Raw genomic sequence first — 20,775 nt, 5'->3', positions numbered from 1 at the left:
CTGATCACTTCAACTCTTCTGCTGGGGGTGTAAAGTAGCATAGGCAGCCTGGCAAAGAGATTGACAGTATCTTATAAAACTAGACATGTGCTTATTATAGAAATCAGGCTTGTACATATCCTAAAGTAAGAAAATCTTATGCTCACTCAAAAATCTAAACACAAATGTTCACAAAAGCTCTGCTCATAATAGCCCAATATGTAAAACAGCAACCCAAATGTCTTTCAGGTAGTCAATCCTTATACAAACTGTAGAAAAGAAAACCATGGAAATGAAAAGAACAAAACTCTTGGTGTAGGCAACAACTTATAACTTAGGAAAATGATGCTATAAAGCTGTATGTTCAGGCTCACACCTGGACTAAGAATCTAAAATGGGGGTGTTCACAGCCATCGCTGCGCTGCTGCTGCTGCTCTCTAAGGCCAGCGCTGCCTCTCGCTTGCCGAGCTCTAGCCGAAGGAGAAGGGGGGTAAGTAAGGAGGCGCTTATACCATGGCTCATGCAAAGCAGACTGCCCATAAATCTACAGGTGGTAAAGCACCCAGGAAACAACTGGCTATAAAAGCCGCTCCCAACAGTGCGCCCTCTACTGGAGAGGTGAAGAAACCTCATCGTTACAGGCCTGGTACTGTGGCACTCTGTGAAATCAGATGCTATCAGAAATCCACTGAACTTCTGATTCGCAAGCTCCCCTTCCAGCGTCTGGTGGGAGAAATTGCTCAGGACTTCAAAACAGATCTGCACTTCCAGAGTGCAGCTATCGGTGCTTTGCAGGAGGCACGTGAGGCCTATCTGGTTGGCCTTTTGAAGATACCAACCTGTGTGCTATCCATGCCAAACGTGTAACAATTATGCCAAAAGATATCCAGATAAGCTGCATATGCAGAGAATGTGCTTAAGAGTCCACTATGGAAAAATAGGGGACAGAAATCAGGTATTGGCAGTTTTTCCATTTTCATTTGTGTGTGAATGTTTAATATAGATGCAAGATGTAAAGCATTAATGCAAACGAAATGTTTCTGTGAACACTTAACAGTTCCACTTTATAACAATTATAAATAAACCTGTTAAAATTTTCTGGGGAAAAAAGAATCTAAAAATGGGGGAATCACTGCAGGTTTGAGGCCAGCCTGGTCTACTTACTGTGTTCCAGGACAATCTGGGCTATATAAACTCTGCCTCAAACAAAAACAATCACAAGAGTTCATGTATATAATGTTGAAATAGCAAAACTATACAAATATAGACAATATTATTATTACAAAGTGGCTATGGAGAATTAGCATGAGAGCCTAGTGACAATGGGTGAGTTCTGCATTGTTATTTTTACTACATAAAGTTGAACAAGTAATACAGTAACTCATACATGCGTGCACACAAGAGAATATGTGTAGCTTATGATATCAGAATATGCTCTCAAGATTGTGCCAAGGTCAATTTTGATATTGTACTGTAGATAACCAAGAGGCCATCATTGAGAGAGATGGGGTGAGAAGTACAGAGGACCACCCTGTCACCCTGTATATACTTTTACAATTTCCTGTTTATCAGCATTCTAAAATAAATATGTTCAATATTTTTTACATTAAGAATCCTTTATATAGCTTTAAAAGTGATGTCACAAGTATCATTAGATCCTACCTGAACCTTCCAGTAACCTAAGAGATTGTGTAGGGCAGAATCCTTTTCCTATTTTATAGACAAACCAAGAAGTGCAGATAAATGATTGCCCACAGTCACCCAGTTGCCAAGAGATAGTGCAAACAAATGGCTAACCTCAGTTAGATGTTAATTGCAACAAATATACTCTCTCTTCTTCCCCCATTCCCAGGAATAAACCTTTCTGTTGGGAATTCAGCTGTACCAAAAGTTCACTTCATTGTATTTTTTTGAAGCTAAGTAATTTGGGCTCTAAATGCTCATTTACCCATGCTCATAGGAAATTCAGTTTTTTAAATTATTGGGATCTCATGTTCTGATATCGCACAAAAATCTATGAGCCCTTTGTGATGTCTAGGAAGCAGGTAAAAGACATCTTAACTTCATTATGGTAATGGCTGCCATCATCTTATTAACATTCTTGATATACAGATATCCAAGGTCTAAGATTCCAAGCCATAGTATAGAACATTGCTTCAGAGTGTAATAATGTACAAAGTAATAAAGTAAGGGATACTACTGTTGGGCATGGTGAAAAATATGTGCAACGCTAACACTTGGGTAGCTGAGGTGAAAGAGCCCAAGTTCAGGGCTAATTGGGGCTACATTGTAAGTTCTAGACCAACCTGGTCTACATAGAAAAATCCCTTCTCTACAGCCTACAGAATGAAAAATAAAACTCTGTCTTGTATACATTACACATTGTGCCAACTATACAAATGACAGAATTAATGCATGCAATTGGTAAAGAACGCAAAAGAATACCCCCCCAAACCCCCATAAATCATCCAGACAATAAATGAACAAAGGAACTGGATTGTTCTCAACAGAAGTTAGCCATCACATCACAGGCAGGCCATCATCAAGAAGACAAAAACAAAAGCAAAAACAAACAAACAAACAAATAAAATGCTGGTAATGATGCCAGGAAATAAAAACCCTTACAGAAACCAATGGTTCGATCATAGATGAATCCAGCCACTACAGAAATCAGTGTGATCACTCCTGAAAAGACTAACAATAAAATTATCACACAGTTATACTAGTCCTGAATAGACAGTAAAAGGCATCTACTTCAGAATACCACATAGATAACAGCACATGCTTGTCTGTCATAATACTATTCACAACAGCCAAGATTTGGAACCATTCATCCACAAATGAATGGATAAAGAAAATGTAGTATGTGAGCTACTAAGATGGCTCAGTTGTTAGGGCTGCTTGGTGCCAAGCCTGACAACCTGAGTTCTAACTATGGCACCTACAAGGGCAGATGCAACTCCCACACAATATTCTCTAACATCTGGGCATGTGCACAGAAGTTAATGCTTACAAATTCATGTACACACACACACACACACTTAATAAGTGAAAACATAAAAAGTAATACACACAGAGTTTTATTTTCCATAAAGAAGAAAGAAATCATGTCATCTGCAGGAAAAAAAATGGATGGAACAATTAAGTGTAACAAACAAATCCCAGAAAGAAAGCATCTTCTGTTTTCCCTCATATGTAGAATCTGGGGTATAAAGTGAAGGATAAGGAGAACAGGAGAGGACAATGAAAAGAAAGGCAATATTTGTAACAATAAAGTACAATGGTACTATTTGCAGTAGAGAGGGGTCCAGTGGGATAGAGAGAAGAGAGAATGGGCAAATATAGTCAAAGTAGAAGGATGTGTATGTATGAGTGTGTTATATTTAAACTCATTATTTTGTTGAACACATTAAACTGAAAATATTAATTAAAAATCTGTCTGTACGTACAAGATCAAGGTAGAGGAAATCCCTGTATGGAGGAAGGTGATAGTCACAAAGCCCTACCCCTAGCTAAAGCGCTACTGATGACTGATCAGTGCTGGGAGAGTCTGGTTTTGTGTAATGATGCAGCCCCTGAGAGGCTGCCCAAGCTTCAGCAAATTCCCTAAACCCACGTACACACTGGCAGTGATAAGTTGTTTCATTAGGTAAGAAACAAAAAGAGCACATGGAGTTAGGAGAGAATGGTGGTTGGGGAATGGAGGAGGAACTGCAGTGGAAGGAATGGAGATGGGTTTGCCCAAATGGTATTATACACCCATATATGAAATTATCAAAAATGTTTTAAATTAACATTAAATTAACTGCTATTTCTAAGTTGAGAGAAAGAGCACACTGTTGGTCAAGCTCCTTAATACGGGGATTGTAACCAAACTTGCCTATCTCACATTATCTTATGAAGCCCATATGTTCAAGGTGTCAATTGTGTAAATGATATTCACCTGAGATAAACTCCACACTTGACAATAACCTGTAACAGTTAGTCAGTAAAAAACAAAGTTTTCTCCAAAACATTATGCATTTATGTTTTCCTCCTTTTCTTAGCTTTTTTTCCCATTATTTTTAGAGAGGTTCTTGCTAAGGTTCTTAGCTAGTCTTGAACTTGTAATCCTCTTCAATGCACCACCATGCTCAGTATTTACTACAGATATGTAATAATCATTAATCATTTGTGATTATAGGAAACCAACTTTAAACAAATCTGTAGATGTGTTTTGTTGTTACCTGACAGTGTAAGTCTTTCCAGCATCAGGATATCACTCTGTGGGAGAAATGAACTGCAAATATAATTTCAAACAGCAAAAAGAATGATGTAAAATTCCTGACTGTCAAAGAGCTTGTCATGTACTTTTAAAATGGATGACGGTGACTGTCATAATGATAGTTCGATTCCAGGAGGTACAATATAAGAGTTTTCTTTTTGAGTGTCAATATTTATGCTAGCCTGACTATCACATCCTTTGGAGCTACAGTCTTTTAAATGTATAAAGGAGTGCACGTACCAGCTGTGTAAATGTGAGAGAGGGTGGATGGAGCTTTGCAAATTTTTTTTTTTCAGGGTTGAAAAGCTGGCAGATGCAGCAAAGCAAGACGGGAACTGAAAAAGATCATCTGGATGTCATCCTCCCGTAGATACAGCAAATTGAAAAGCCACTCACAAAATAACTACCTTCACACAAAATAAGGAAATCAGATGAAGGGCTATGGTGCCTGTGTTTAGTATGACAAAGCCAAAGGACAAACTGAAGACAGGAAGTAGAGTGGCTCTTCCTGCATTCAGGCTAGGGCAGAGAGAGAGAGATGCCTTCTGTTTGGGGAAGGGAGAAGGAATTAACCAAAGGCATTAGAGTTGCAATGTGTTACCAGATGAGATACAGTGAAACCCCACAGTAGACAAGGGCCCTAGAACAGAGAAGGGGAGGAGGATGTATATCTGCAGAGACTATACTTCTGGAACTATTTTAGGTGTGACAAACAACTGCCTCCAGAACACTACACCAACCTTGGTGAGCAGATTGTGGAGGCAGAGGGTTTTGTCTTGCAACCCAAGCTAGGCCCACTGTGGTGATAGCAAGCACCCAGTATAATTGAAAACTCTTGGACGCAGGCCAGGGCTTCAAGAGCTTTAGAGCATTCCAACATTAGGCAGAGACTTGTATAGTGTCAAGTAGACTCAGGTTTCACTCTTCATCATAACCATCTTTGGAGTGGCCTAAGGAACTCCCACCTCTCCTCAGTTAGAGAACAGGGCTCTGCGACTGTGACAGTAAGATGCAACCCAGCTCAGTGTCAACTCTAATGATTAGGGGACTGTCTCTTCCATCTGTCTCCAAAACTAGGGCAGCAGAGCTGTATCTAGGCCAGTGCTTGGAGACAGTGCTAGACTGGCTCATATATCAGTTAGAGACCTGCACCACAGTACAACAGACTCACATTTCACCTGCTTAACTGACAACTGTGGCATGGGCCTGTGTGTTCTCCTGAAGCTGTGAAGGTCATGTGCCTAGAAGATTCAAATACAGATCAGGCTAGGTGGCCAAGGGTCTGTCTATATCAACACTGTACCCAGCCTCAGGCATCATAGCATGGCATATGTCCCCCAATTAATAAGAGTAAGATAGGATTGTAAGCAGAGGATTTTAGAATTTAGTGCCAGGCTAGTGAAACTTAAGGCAGTCCAGATAACCCTGTGCCCAGGGTTGCCTGCACATGGAGCTTCTAGAACAAGCCTGGCACTAGGGGAAAAACATGACTCTGGTCTCTCAGATTCTATTCCTGCTAACTTCTCCTGTGACTGGTCGAAGAGATAATGGGCATGCATGACTCTTCCTCAGCACCAAGCAATCCCTAGCAATGTGGGCCTTAGCCCTGTGTCAGTACTGTGCTAACTTTGGCAAGCAGTGGGCTCAGAATTGTAACACAATTTGGAAGCACTGCCAGCTACAGGTATAACATAGGAGCTCCATTCATTGTGATTTAGCTCAAAGCTTAGAAAAATCCTACAGTGCCTGGCCAAAGGCCAGTACTGACTATATACCTGGGCTCCATGAAGATACACTTCTTTGTAGGTATCCCCTGGTTCATTCTGAACCATACAAAGTGGGGGTTTTAGAACAAGCTTGATCTTGGATTTCCATTTAGTGCCCAAAGAGTGATAACACACTAGCAACAGACTCCTGGCAAACATGGGCCTGGGCACCATCCAGTGCTGAGGTCATGGAATAATCCATGAACTCAGAGTCAATAAACAGCTCATTTTGAATTTCTACAACAATGGGAACAAGTCCAGGGATTTCAAGACACTGCAACTTCACCTAACAGTCTAAATAAGGTACCAGAAACTGACCAGACAACAATAAGGAGGGGAGAAGATACAATGTTCTAGTTTCACTCTATTGCTATGATAAGCTACTCTGGCCAAACGCAACATAGTAGAAGAAAGGGTTTATTTGGCTTGTACTTTCAGGTCACAGTCCATCACTCAGGAAGTCAAGGCATACCTGCTTGTTGTTCTACACAGCATCACCTCACAGCCAAAGAAGTACAGCAGGCACCATGCAGGACATCATGCTTTAGTTGGCTTATGCAAACAGGGTCATGAATCACTAGCTTTCTTATCCACTCACCTGGGGAATTAGTGCCTCCCACATTGAAGTAGGCCATCCTACAAAACTAATAATAAATACAATCCCCCACAGACATGCCCACAGGTTAATCTGATCTAGAGAATTCATCACTTGAGGTTTTCCTTGGCTATACCTTGGCTATATCAAGTTGACAGCTAAAGCTAAGACATATAATAAATAATTCAAAGCAGCTGATTGATAGATATTTGATGAACTTCAAGAAAATAGTGAATGAATATAATACTCTACATGAGAAACTCAAAGATAAGAAAGACAATGTTTTACAAAAATCTAAGAGAAATCCAGTGCTAGGTTTTAGCAGCCTGGCACCAACTTCCAAAGCTCCACACTTCCACCCTATAGCTTAAAACTACTTTAATCAAAAATAAAAGTAAAATAAAAAGCTTGAATGTCAGAACAGAGTAATCAGAAAGAATAAATGACAAGCACTAAGACAGAGTGAAAAAGTAGGAGAGAAAAAAAAGGAAATGAAGATAACTCAGAGGAATTTAGCCACAGTTTTAAAAGAGCAGCTCTTTGAGGTCTGGGTTTCCAGAAGAGCTAAGACTGCCAAAGAAAGTCTGTGGGTGGAGCTCACTTGACCGTAGTGCTTGCCTACTGTGAAGCCCTAGATTCCATTCTCAAGCCCAGCACAAATCACCTATAGTGGTATATCCTGTAATCCCAGCACTTGGAAAGTGAAGGCAGAGACATCAGAAGACCAAGGTCCTCCTCCCCATAAAAATATATGGCTACATGAGATCTTGTCTCAAAAAAAAAAAAAAAAAAAAAAAAAAAAAAAAAAAGCCCAAAGGAATATCTCATTTCAGGAGATAACAGAAAACTTCCAAAGCTTAGAGTAGGATGTAAAAGTCAAGCATCTAGACTTCACGCAACCACATCAACCCCGAGACACTAATAATCATGTTTTCAAAGACAAAGGAGATTAAAAGAAAAAAGAAACAAGCAAGAAGTGTGCCCTAGTTCACCTTGGAAGCAGACTTCTTAACACACTCCTGAATTTTCACCACTGATTTTATATATGGAAACTTTACTGAATTTGTTTCGTTCCAATTAATTTTTTGGTAAAGATTTTAGTCTCCAATGTAGCATGTTAAGTACAGGAAAAATTGACATCTTTTATTTCTTCAATTTGGGTATCCTTTATTTTCTTCCCAATTATCTGGGCTAGGGGTTCGAGTACTAGTTGAATAAAAGTGGAAATGAGCTACTATTTGCTTATATTTAACTATAACTTAGTATCCATCCACTGTCTGGTTGCAGGTCTTAGAAATGTGAACTGATGGACCAATGGCCAGTTACATGAGAGCAAGTAGCTCTGGACTTCCTTGCTTAGCATGGTGACTACAAATAACAATATTATATAGTACAGTTTGAAATGTAGAAGGATTTCAAATTTTTACCACAAAGAAATGGTAAGCATTTGATTTAATAATAACATGCATTCATACATAAAAACATTACAAGTCTCCATAAATATGCATATTTGTCCAAATATGATAACATAGAGTTTAGGAGGCTGAGGAAAGAGGATCACAAAGTCAAATTCAAGGTCAGATAAAAGGCAAGAAGACATTATCTCAAAATAATATGCATAAATATATACTTTACATATTGAATTTTAGTGGGCTATAGTTTTTATTTTGGCCCTTGCGACAGGGTCTGGTTCTGTAGCCCATGTTAGTCTGGAAATTGCTGTATGGCCCACGCTAGCCTCAAATTCATGTCAATCCTCCCATCTCGGACTTATCAATTTCAATACTAAATTCAAGATTTTAAAAATCCTTTAGGATGTATGAAACAAAGGAGATTTGGAAAGTTTTGATCAGAGTTTCCTGTCGTACAGTGCATGGATAAGTCTTTACCAACCTAACATCTATCTCTCCTTCATATGTTCTTTCTACTGTCCCATTTGGAAGCTCCCTAACCTTCATCTCACACCTCTCCCCTTGATCTCCCATCCTCTACCTATTCAATAGTCTTTTCAATCTCTGAAACTCAGTTCATTTACTTCTCAGTACGCATTTTTAAATATAATTTAATTTAATTTAATTTTTCATCATTTTTATTTATTTCATATACCAAGCACAGTTTCTCCTCCATCCTCTCCTCCTGTTCCCTACCGCCACCTCCCTTCTACCTCCCCCATCCACTCCTCCATCTCCATTGAGAAGGGACAGGCCTCCCATGGGAGTCCACAAAGCATGGTTTATCAAGTTGAGGCAGGAACTTAACTCTTGCGCCAAGGCTGGGCAAGGCAACCCATCATAGAGAATAGGTTCCAAAGAGCCATTGCATGCATCAGGAACAGGTCCTGGTCCCACTGCCAGGGGCCACATAAATTTTAACCACTACTACAATATCATAACATAAATTTTAACCACTACTACAATATCATAACTGCCCTCTGCTGCCACCAACCATCCTTCCTCAGATCCTAAGATTTATCTCAGTAGTCCACTGTCCCCCGTGAGACACAACCCACCTGCCTACATTTCTTCACCTCTAAATTTTAGTGTTCACTACTTACAGAAATAGACAAATGTTATAAAGATAGTCCAGAAATAACAAAACATTAGAAAAACACTACATGTGGCTAGTCAACAAAATGATTCACTGAATCCTTCTTTATATACATATGGATAAAATATATGCATGTACTTAGATTAACATAGTGATATGTATCCATTTATCTAGTATTTATTAAGAACTAGGTCTATATGGAGTGAGTAAGTGAAGTCTTAAGAAACTATGCCAAGGACTTCAAGGCCTCAAACCCATGGGAAATTGGCAAAGGAACTCCACATATGGGCCATCAGAGGGATGGCAAAGAATTCCTAGAGGGTCTCTTGGGCCTGGGTTAAATAAGCAGTAACTACCCATTATACAACATGTATGTATTGCTTGAGATTTGTTTGCACTTGACATCCTTCCCCACCTGTTTCATGTCTTACTGTACTAAAAATTCTACAAAGTTAAATATATTTGTCTCTCAGTATCTACAGAGGGCTTGTCCAGGACAGCCCTCTAGATGCCAAAATCTTTAGATAACCTAATTCCTTATTGAAAATACTATAGCTTTTGCATATAAACTATACATATCCTCTTATATACTTTAAATTGTCTCTAGATTATTTTAATTATACTTTGTAATGCAATTATATATAAATAGTTACATTTTGGCTGGCAAAATAACACATCAGGTAAAGGTGTTTGCTGCTAAGCTGATGACCTAAGGTCAATTCCTATGATCCATATGGTTGATGGAGAGAAATGACTTTGGCAAGTTGTTCTCTAACTTCCACACATGTATTATAACATGTGTCTGCATACAAACACACACACACACACACACACACTCACACACAAAAAAACTCACACATGGCTAAATAAATCCATAATAAATAAATGTAATTTTTTAAAAATTGGAAGAGGGGGCCAATGAGATATTTCAGCAGATAAAAGTGCTTGTGGACAAGCTTGATGACCAGAATTTGGTCCCTGGAACCCACCAGGAGGAAAGACATAATTGACAGAATTGACTCCCACAAATTTTTTCTACATGTATAATATGGCATGTTCATTATATACATATATATAATGGATGCACACACAAAATAAATATAATAAAAATGTTAAATAGTTATAATTATACTATAGTGTGTAAGGAATAAAAAATGTCTATACAAATTCAGTACAGATGCATTTTCTAAACATAGTTTTTGAACCACAGTTGTTTGAATTTGAGATGTGGAACCCATATATGGGCTGAGTACAAATTTTTTGTTGGGTCAGCCATACCTAAGACCTTTTGGCACACATTTCTGCTTAGCCACTGTTACCTACAATATAAGAACACATGATTGTCTAAATTCAGACCCCTTCTATTTAAATGCCTAACAAGAATTTTTTTTCCTTCACTGAATTCTTTCTAGTGGGGCAAGGTGTTTGTAGGTGAAACAAACACCCTGCAAGGTTCCAACAGGAATGGTGCACTATCAGCAGAGGTTTTCTAGTGAGTGGTGTTCAGAATAGAATCTTTGCTAATCTGACCCAGAGGAAAATGAAAGAAGATGCTTTCAAAGCTTTCTTAAGAAAAGAATTAAAAACATTCCACTACCAAGGCTCAAAATGCAGCCTGGGGCTAGTCCCACCCCACATCTGTATTTCCTCTGCTTGCCTGCACTTGACCACAGAACCTTCTCTGATGCCCTTGAACTCTCTCCAGGCTCATGCTAGGAGACTCTCTAGACTATTTCCCCATCAGTCAGACTACATGGACAATGCCAAAGGTTAGGTACCACCCACTGTTACCCCACAGAAATTGTAAGAACAGTTTCTCTCAAATAAAGACAGCAGAAGGATGCAAGGACGGAGAATGATTAATGGCCCCTTCAGAACTGATGGAAAGCAAGGGCACTCCACATTTAGGGTGTTGATATTTTCTCACACCACAGCATTCCCACATGGTAGCAACCTGGGGCACGAAAACAACAGCCTTGTCTCAAGAGGAATAAGAGGTCTGCGTTCTTTAGTTTATTGTGAAAGAGAGCATGCATTTGGGGAAGTGTTGCCATAGAGGGGTAGGGATTCCTGTGGTGTTTGGCAAAGTTGACATCTCTAAAAGGTCCAAAGGTGATATATTTAATAGATGGCTCATTTTCTTTCATCATCATGGTAAGTGCCTAATCCTCCAGGAAATTCTTAAGGACAAACACAGCAGGTAAGAAGAGATGGTGTCTGTGATAATGCTGCTGGAACTAAGTGAAGAGGAAGGCTGAAAGCCAGCAGCATGGAATTCAGCTTATATAAGAAGAATCAAAAGGAACATGGTGAAGGGTGAAGTTTATGGTGATGAAAGAAACAAAGAAACAGAAAGCACAAAGCATGAATATATGATCAGGATGAAGATGAAGGGCCCCAACTCCATGGGATGCCTGTGAGCACAAGAGAGCTGAAACTCCAGGGAAAGAGGAGACAGAGCCCTGAGAGGAGGCAGTGCCAAATACTCCCTCTCCACAGATACTTGGATTGAAAGATTTCTGTTCCTCATGGGACTATTGTTAAATAATATAATTTTCCACAACTAACACACACACACCTGCTGAACACTTCTCCAGCACTAATCACAATGTTTAGAGGTAAACACTGCAGGGAGGGATTAGGTTGGATTCCACCACCCCCCCCCCCCGCCTCTGATTATGAAAGTAGCATATGTCCATTGTGAAAAATACAATTGTGTAAGAAAGAACAAAGTTATCATGCAACCCCAACACCCAGGATCTATTTTTTTTTCTGTATATGGATCTTTCTGAGAAAACAATAAGACCACTCAATATGTGAAGTCATATATCCTCATTTTTCCCCTACATGTAATACTGTGTTTCCTGTATCCTATTCTTTGAAATCATGCATTTTAAATGATTGTGTTAGTATTCATTTTATATCAATCTTTCACAATTTTTGAACATTTTCTTAGTGTGCATTGCTAAAAGCTAAATTACTATGTCAATAACAGTGTTCAGTTATGAGGGTCTTAACATTTATGCTAATTATTAACAGAAACTTTTCAGCAATTTATACTCCTACCACAAAGTAGAAGGGTATATTTCATTCAAATTTCTTTTTGCTTGATTTATAAAACAGCTAGTTTCTGTCAATGTAGTTATGTGAAAATAGGTGAAGAAATCTGATACCTTGAGTCGATTGTGCATCTTTGAGGAACTGTTTGCCTTTTTATGCTTTCGTTTTCTTGAAGAATATACCTCAAGTTAAACATTCTTTGAAAGAAATGTTCAAGATTTTATTTTTAATTATGTACATATGTGTACTTCTGCATGTAGGCTTCTGAACATGATTGCAATACCCATGGTTACCAGAAGAGGGTGTCAGATCTCCTGGAACTAGAGTCACAGGTGGTTGAGAGCTACCTGACATATTTGTTGGGAACCAAACTCAGGTCCTCTGAAAGAGCAGCAAAGTGCTCTTAACTGCTGACCTATATCTCCAACTCCCTTGAAGTTGTTTTTAATCAAGAAATATTTTTGAAAGAGAAAATGCTCTATTTCATCCAATTAGCATAACAGTAAGAAAATGATAGCATATAAGAAATGCATAGACCGTTGAAAATCTGTCAAGCATTTGTGATGAGCAGAATTAACACTCATCAGAATAGTCTCTAGAATATGTTATGAATGGAGGGCTTTACAACTGCTTCATTCACTGCTGTATTATCATGCCAAAATATATGCTGAGAACATACTAGGTATTTATTAATAAATATGAAATACATGGATGAATTCATAGGGAAAAGTTTATTATGTAGATATGGTCAATATTCCAATTCTCTGCCAATACATTTTGGGCTATCTGCAATTAATTTATACTTTGAGTGGGTAGTTGCCCCAACACTAGTAGATTCCTGCCTCTGGCACCTGGGTATTCCTGCTTGAAACTCTTTAAAGCTACCCTAACATTCATAATCCATGCAGAGGAGAGCAGAGGGGCTAGCTGTCAAGTGTGAGTATAGTACTCGGTAGATAATGTCCCAAACTGCCTTGCCCCTCAGTGGAATTGTGTTTGACATGCTCTCAGAGATTCCTTGGCAAGAGTAAGTCAGGGGACCCCCAGCAGTGATTGGCTCATTAGCACACCTTTTGGAAACCTACTCACTTGGGAAATAGACTGATAAACTCAGACAGAGGGTGAGACTTAAATAGGATTTTATGATGTGGGGTGTGTGTGTGTGTGTGTGTGTGTGTGTGTGTGTGTGTGTGTGTGTGTGAAGAATAGCCTTAGTCTTAAGGATGATTTGAAAACAAATGTCAAGAAAGAGGGTAGGTAGTTAATTCCATTATATATTTCAAATGGAAACAAAGGAACAGAAACCACAAAGCAGGAAAAGTGGCTGAGTTCAAGGACACACACTCGGATACCACTTACACTAGCATTGCCCAATAAAAATTGGAGCCATGGTGAGGGGAGGAGAATAATACAGCTCAGGTATCCATCATCACTGAAGATCCCAAGGCAGCCTCCAGATCCATACCAGTTCTTCAGAGAATAGCCTGCAAAGCAGGTCTCAAGAAGAGCCACCAATGGGAATCCTCAGCTCCCAGCTCTCTGTGCAGTTTTGGCTTGACAACCTAACCCATCAAGACTCACACCTACACACTGCCTTGTGACTGAGCATGATATATGGCCTCACTCCATCCTCCTGCTCTCCTAAGGAGATGAGACAAAAAAAATAGCTTGCATGATTGAGCATATTGTAGTCTGGCCTCAGCAAAACATGAGGACTGGGTCAGCTTCCTTCATCTGCTGTCTGTCTCTCTGTCCCTCTCAGGGATGCTTGTCTGATATCCCTGGGGCCCCTTTGCTATAAATGGTACTAAATGACTGAAGCAACATTTCTCAAACAAATAGCCCCCATTGGATGTTATTGATTCTTAAGTGAGACAGCCTGTCACTCAGGCAGAAAGAATAAAGGCTAAGGTAGGAGAGAAATAAGATATAGGGGGCATCTAAGAGAGGGCTTAATGGCTTACAGATTGTGAAGGAAGCTGTATGCTAGAGGACCTCTGGGGACAGGAGGACTGATGGTCCACAATATTCAAAGACTTTTAGATCTGTTTTTCTTGTTTAAAATATTTAACGTTTTTGAGATTATAATAACAACATTTATCCCCCACCATATTCTCTTTCCCAACCCTCCCAAATACTCATCCCTGTTTTCCTTCAAATTCATGGTCTTTTTCTCCACTGTTGTTAAATGTATATTTGTATACACACATACACACACACACACACACACACACACACACACATTCCAACATATAACCTACTCAGTCTATATGTTACTTGTATGCATTCTCAGAGATGACCCTTTGGCACTGGAAAAACCTAACTGGCATGTTCTTCCCTGAGGAAGATCACCTCTTCCGATCCTAATTTTCCTCTGTTGCCTACTGTTGTTCTTTGCTAGTTACCACCAATGAAACATGAACACGAGACTCAATGTGCTCACATGGAGTTTATTGATGGAGAGAAGAGAAAGGGGGTAGCTGGTGGCCAACCGAAAGCAGGAGAGAGGGGGAAGGGAGTGAGGGGCGCTTTTTAAAAGGGAAACTCATGCATGCTTAACTGAGTCCCTATGCAGCCCCATAATAAGTGATGTAGTGATGACATGGTCATGCATGTCCCACCCATCCTTAGGGGGTGGGGTCAGCAGAATGCCATCTTCCAACTCCTATGGTATGTGTAAGGTTGAGTACTCATAGGCTTCTCTCCTGTTCAATTTGACATGCCCATTGGTGCTGTCCTTGTTCAGCTCATGATTGAGCTGTCGTGTTTTTGACACTTTATAGGAGACAATATCATGGCAAATTCGTTGATTCTCTGAATTTTACTACCTTTCCACCCCCTCCTCTGAAATGTTCCTTGAACTTTAGGTAGAGGAGTGTTTTATAGATGTATCCAATGAAACTGGGCTACACTAATAAGCATTTTGATTGGTTGTGTTTATTTGTAGTGGTCTCCATTTATTGCAAACAGAAGTTTCCTTGCTGAGGGGTTAAGACTACACTTATCTGTGGATAGAAGGACAAATATTTAGATCATTATTAGGGATTATGCTGCTTTATTAAAGTAGTGATTGTAAGTTCTCCAGGATCCATGACTTTACTAGCACTGAGTGATTAGCTACACATGGTTTCCAGTACTAGACATGGTTTCCATCTTGCTGAGAGGGCCTTCAGGCTAATTAGTGATTTGGGGTTACTACCAAGGTAAACATGCATGGATACTCTTGCAAGAACTGAAGCTTAAATCTAGAGTGTAGACACAGAACTATAATCCCAGCAACACCTGAGGCTGAAGCAAGAAGATCACAAAGACTCATGCCTATAGAGCTACCATTATTTAGGCACAGTCCAGTGTCAGGATTATGCTAACCAATGTAAGCAACTAACCTTGTGTACTATATTACAACAAAACTCCCTGCTAGGAATAGTCCACACAATTGCAATCACAAACCCCACAGATAATTTCTTTGGAACAATCCTGCCCATTTACATGCAAATGTGCATGTACACACACACATAGATGCATGCAATGCATGAGCATACATACCTTCAACAGACACATGTGCACACCCACATACACTGCCCCATACATATTCACATGCACACATACACAACCCATTGCAACCCCTTTTTTGCCTCATTTTCACTTTCTAACATTCCTTTCTTTACATGACAAAAGACACCACAGAATAAACCCAGGGTTGGAAAGGTTAAAAGATATATCTAAGGACACCAGGGACCCACTATTCAGCATAGTTGTTCTGGCAACAGAAGAGGGTCAATCATATATATTTTTGTATTTTAAAAAGGACTCATCAGTGTGGTGTGGTGTTCAGGCTACAGCCAATGTACTTAGATTTGGTCAAAGAAAACAACTTAAACGTTGCTAAGGATAAAGCTTGAAGGATTGGGTGTAGGAAGAAGCCACAATGGTGTCTAATTGTGTGGCTTTGTTGACTTTTTGGTACCATTTTTTCCCTCTATGGGCATAAACAAGAGATGGGAAGGCTTGGATCTCCTCTGATCCTTGTCTAGTCAAGAAAGTGGGATACTGTAAGCATGAATACAGTCCCTAGAGACTACAGAGAGAGGAGACAGGGGAACTCTTCCTTGGACAAGGTCACAATTAAGCCTACAGGTTTCTTGGTGACACTGAGCACCAAGGCCACCATAAAATCAAGAGGATGAGGCCTATCTCATAGTTCCTCTTCTACAGATTACCTTGAGATACTTACTTTCCTTGGAAAACAACCTTGACTTGGATGCCTCAAGGTCAAGGACTTCACTTGAGTTGCTTCCTAGCATTCATCTTGACCTGTAGTGGAGGGGGGCTTGCTTTTCTTGTAGGGGAGGTGAAGCCAATGAGCCAGTAAAGTGGAATGACTCAAGCAAATTTTCCTATCATGCAGTCCTGAATGTAATAAGTGCAAAGATTCAGCGAGCAAAATAAGGGATTGGCCATTCACATTGCTGAGTTAAGTTCTTTATACTTTGTCTCTCTGGTAGGCCAAAGTGAATTCTTCCATTCAAAGAATAAAAATCATTTACTTATAAATTTTATATTTAATATAAACAAGGACATTGGAGCATAAAGAAAGCCATACGTGCAACTTAAGATTTCCTAGTAACTGCTTTTAAAAATTAAAACTAGAGGTCAATTATGATGGCGAACACCTTTTATCCCAGTACTCAGGAGGCAAAGGAATGCAGATTTCTGTTTGTTTGGGGCTAGTCTGAACATAGTGAGAATCTATCTCAAAAAGAAAACTAGTGAAAATAGTAGGCCAGCAAAATTGCACAGTGGGTAAAGGCAACTGATAACCCTAATTTGTTCTCAGACCTCAACACATGAACTGTAACACAGATGTACCCACACATCTAAACACAGAGAAGGAGTCACAACCATGACTATATAAGCACAACTGATAGGACCTAGTGGGTAATATAAAAATAAAAAGTCAGGACATGAATGTTAGGAGAGGGACATAGTGGGTGATTTAGGAGGAAATATATTGTATACATGTATCAAATTCTCAAAAACACATAAAAAGTATATTTGTAGAGAGGGAGGAGTGATAAGCAAAGGGGAAAAGACCAGGCTGGAGAAACCCACAGAATCAGCTGACCTGAGCAAGGGAGAGCTCAAGTACCCCAGTTTGATAGTTGAGAAACCAGCACAGGACTGACCCAGACCCTCTGAATGTAGGTGTTAGTTAGGAGGACTGGGCAGTCTATGGGGCTTTTGGTAGTGGATCAGCGTTTATCCTTGGTCTACAAATGGACATTGGGAGCCTAGTCTACATAGAGGGATACTCTCTCAGTCTAGACACATGGGGGAGGGCCGAGGCCCTGCTCCAAATGATGTGACAGACTTTGATGGTCCCCCATGGAAGGCCTCACCCTCCCTGGGTAGCAAAACAGGGATGAGATGGGGTAGGTGGGGGGTCATGGGAGGATGGGAGGGAGAGGGAACTGGGATTGATATGTAAAATAAGATTGTTTCTTATTTAAATACAAATAAATAAATATATGTGGGAAAAGTTTTAAAGTAGACAACTTATTTAGGAAAAAAAAGGATAAAAGAGTACACTTTTTAATAGAAGTATTAAGCAAAACAGGGCAATAGCAAGATGCCTCAGCAGATAAAGTTAGTTGATTCCTAAGCCTCACAACCTAAGGTTGATCCACACAGGTAATGTTAAAAGCTGGACTTTTCAGTGCATATCTGTAATTCCATGTTAACAGCTGTACTTGGTGGTGCACATCTATAATTCCAGTATGGCTCAGGAAAGATGAAAGGCAAAGACAGTAGCATCACCCAGAAGCTTGTGCTCCAGCTAGCTGGAGTACACAGCTTGGCAGAAACAGTAAGAGAGACCTTGCCTCAAAACCAAGGTGAAAGAAGAGAACTGACTCTCGAAGAAGCTGTTCTCTGATTTCCATGTGTATGCCCTGGCTCCTGTGCATCTGTACACATACACATTATAACAATCAATAATAATGAATTCAGTGTTTAAATAGAAGCACATGCATTTGATTTCAATAAGGTATTTTATTTCAGCTAATATATTGTAAGTATTGTTTCAGCAGATCATTGGGAGTAAATCCAAGATGAACTTTACATTAGTAGCTCATCACAATTGGGACTAGCCATATTCCATATGCTCAAGAAACACAGGTGGCAACTGGCTCCTATACTACAAAGCATAGACACATTTTTCAGAATGGAAGTGGCCATGCCTTTCCTCACTCCTCCTCAGCTGAGTTCCTTGCCACACTTGCAGTCAGGCAATCATTTAGAGAATCTGTATCTACACTGCAGTGTGTGAGAAAAGCCACGGACAGATGAGGTGAGTTACAAAGTTTCTCACTCCTGATCCATGGCTCTCCATGTTCTTGAGAATTCACTAGTCACAGTCCCTCTCATCTATCATCCTACTGACAATCCCTCTAGTATCTTTCCTTCTCCAGGTCTGGGGACATAACGTGAAAATTTTAAAGGATTCAAGAATATCTTTTAATTATCTTGTTTCATGTATGATTGTTTACTTGCATGTATGTTTGTGTGCATCATGTGTGTTCCTGATGCCCACAGAAGCCAGAAGACTGTATTGTGTTTTTTATGATAATATTTTGTATTTAAATATCAAACAAGCTTGTTTTACATGTCAATCCCAGTTCCCTCACCCTCTCCTCTTCCCCTGAACCCCTCCCAACTCCCATCACACCCCCTTTCTGCTCCCCAGGGAGGGTGAGGCCTTCCACGGGGAGTCTTCAAAGTATGTTTTATCACCTAGAACTGAAGCTATAGATGTTGTAAACATGCATGCTGCCTGCAAGAGCAATGAGTGCTCTTAACTACTGAGTGATTTCTCCAGCTCAAACAGCTGCACTTTAACCCAATACTCCTAAAATCTAAAACCACTGTGGAAATCCATAATAAAGATACATCAAAACTTTAAATAATAACAACATGCAACAAGACTGCAATTATGGAGAGGTTAATGAGTTGTAGAGTGGGAACAGGGTGAGTACTTCCTTTTCCGCCCCTTCGCAGCAAATGTTGTTCAATGTCCTAAAATAATCGAATTACTTTCCTAGCACATAGTACAGGCTCAATATAGGCTCTTAGGTAAAATAATAAGCACTGAGTGAGTTTTACTATTTAATATGGCTTTTATGTAGAGTGAAAAACAGTAGAGTACCTATTGGTTTGACCCAATCACAAACTTCCATTAGAAAAAAGTTTTCTGTTGTTTTGTCTTTTTTTTTTTTTTGTACATATAGCTGTTGTCACCCTGGCATTCATTATGTACATCATGCTGGCCTTGAACTTACAGAGATCCACCAGCTTCTGCTTCATGGGAGATGAGATTAAAGGCATGTATCACCTGCCTATAAATTCACACACTTAAACTGCACAAATTAATTGCAATATTTACATCAGTAAGAGTCATGAGCAAGAAAATGCAAGAAAAAGAATAATTCTAATAAGCAGGAAAAGTCCCCAAGAACTAAAATCTTACCTGAGTTTTTCTTCACATCTGTGTGGCCTTCAAATTTCACACCTGCCCAGTCAGGCACATAAGGCAGCTCTCCAACAGGAGGCAAATCATACTTTTAGGATCCTATTCTCTTACCATAGATCCCATCATGTGGGAATATGTAAGCAGATAGCAAGGGACTTCCTAGAGGGAAAAGAGGAAAAGGTTCCCAATGTGTAACCCATAGCCTGAGGAAATTAAATAGAAAAAAAAAAAAAAAACAGGGGTTCTCATCCCTAGATTTTCCTATCCTCTCTCTATCCATACACCATTCTCAGAGCCCTGACAATTTGCCCTGATCACCTCTCCTCTATTGGAACCAGAAATGACTCAGATATGAGTAAATGTTGGAGTAGAACTGAAAAGGAGAGCTCAAAGACCTGCATCAGATTGTGACCTGAACAAAAATCAACATTTCAGACATTGAGGGCAATTTCTTGCTGTAGCTCATCTTGTTGTGATGAATACAATGTCTACTGGGAAAGGACAACAAATCTAACAGAATAAGAGGGCAAATATCTGTAATGTTCACCAAAGAAAGCCATCTCCATGGCCAGGCACCTACCTCAATGGAACAACCACTTTCTGATACTTGTTCCAGGAAGGGAAGAGCGGGGAAGGGAAGGGAGACTGAATAGTAAAAGGGGAGAGGAAGGGAAAGGAGGTACAAAAAGAATATAGGACAAGATCATTTTGAACAGGAAAGCCAGATGTGTCATAGCACGTACCTAGAATTTCAGCACTCAGGAGGTTTAGGCAGAAAGATTATCATTAATTGGTGACCAATATGAGTCATTGAGATAGACATACAGACTACAGACTTGCTGTCCTCTTCCCAAAGTCAAGCTCCCCAGTTTACAAAACTGTACAAAGAGGAAATTTGGCTGACAAAATGAGAAAAAGGACATCCTTCCTTTCCATCTTCCCTATGGTTAAAGATCTAAATGTATACCATTTAACCTTCATTCCTTCACAAGACTTAAATAAAAAGTACACTAAGTACACTCTTCTCCAGAGCACA

The 20,775-nt window shown here is 39.7% G+C and overlaps 1 protein-coding gene across 1 annotated transcript; it reads left to right on the top strand.

Moving 5' to 3' along the window:
- The first annotated feature begins 441 nt into the window (after positions 1 to 441).
- LOC127218466 (histone H3.3A-like) lies at positions 442 to 863 on the top strand. The gene has a single exon (XM_051179499.1). The coding sequence runs from the start codon at positions 493 to 495 to the stop codon at positions 844 to 846; it is 354 nt and encodes a 117-aa protein (XP_051035456.1). The 5' UTR covers positions 442 to 492; the 3' UTR covers positions 847 to 863.
- The last annotated feature ends 19,912 nt before the right edge of the window (positions 864 to 20,775 follow it).

Source organism: Phodopus roborovskii, unplaced genomic scaffold (assembly GCF_943737965.1).
Source record: "Phodopus roborovskii unplaced genomic scaffold, PHOROB, whole genome shotgun sequence".
Taxonomy (NCBI): domain Eukaryota; kingdom Metazoa; phylum Chordata; class Mammalia; order Rodentia; family Cricetidae; genus Phodopus; species Phodopus roborovskii.
Note: the sequence above shows the minus strand (reverse complement) of the source record. Positions and strands in the feature narration are given on the sequence as shown.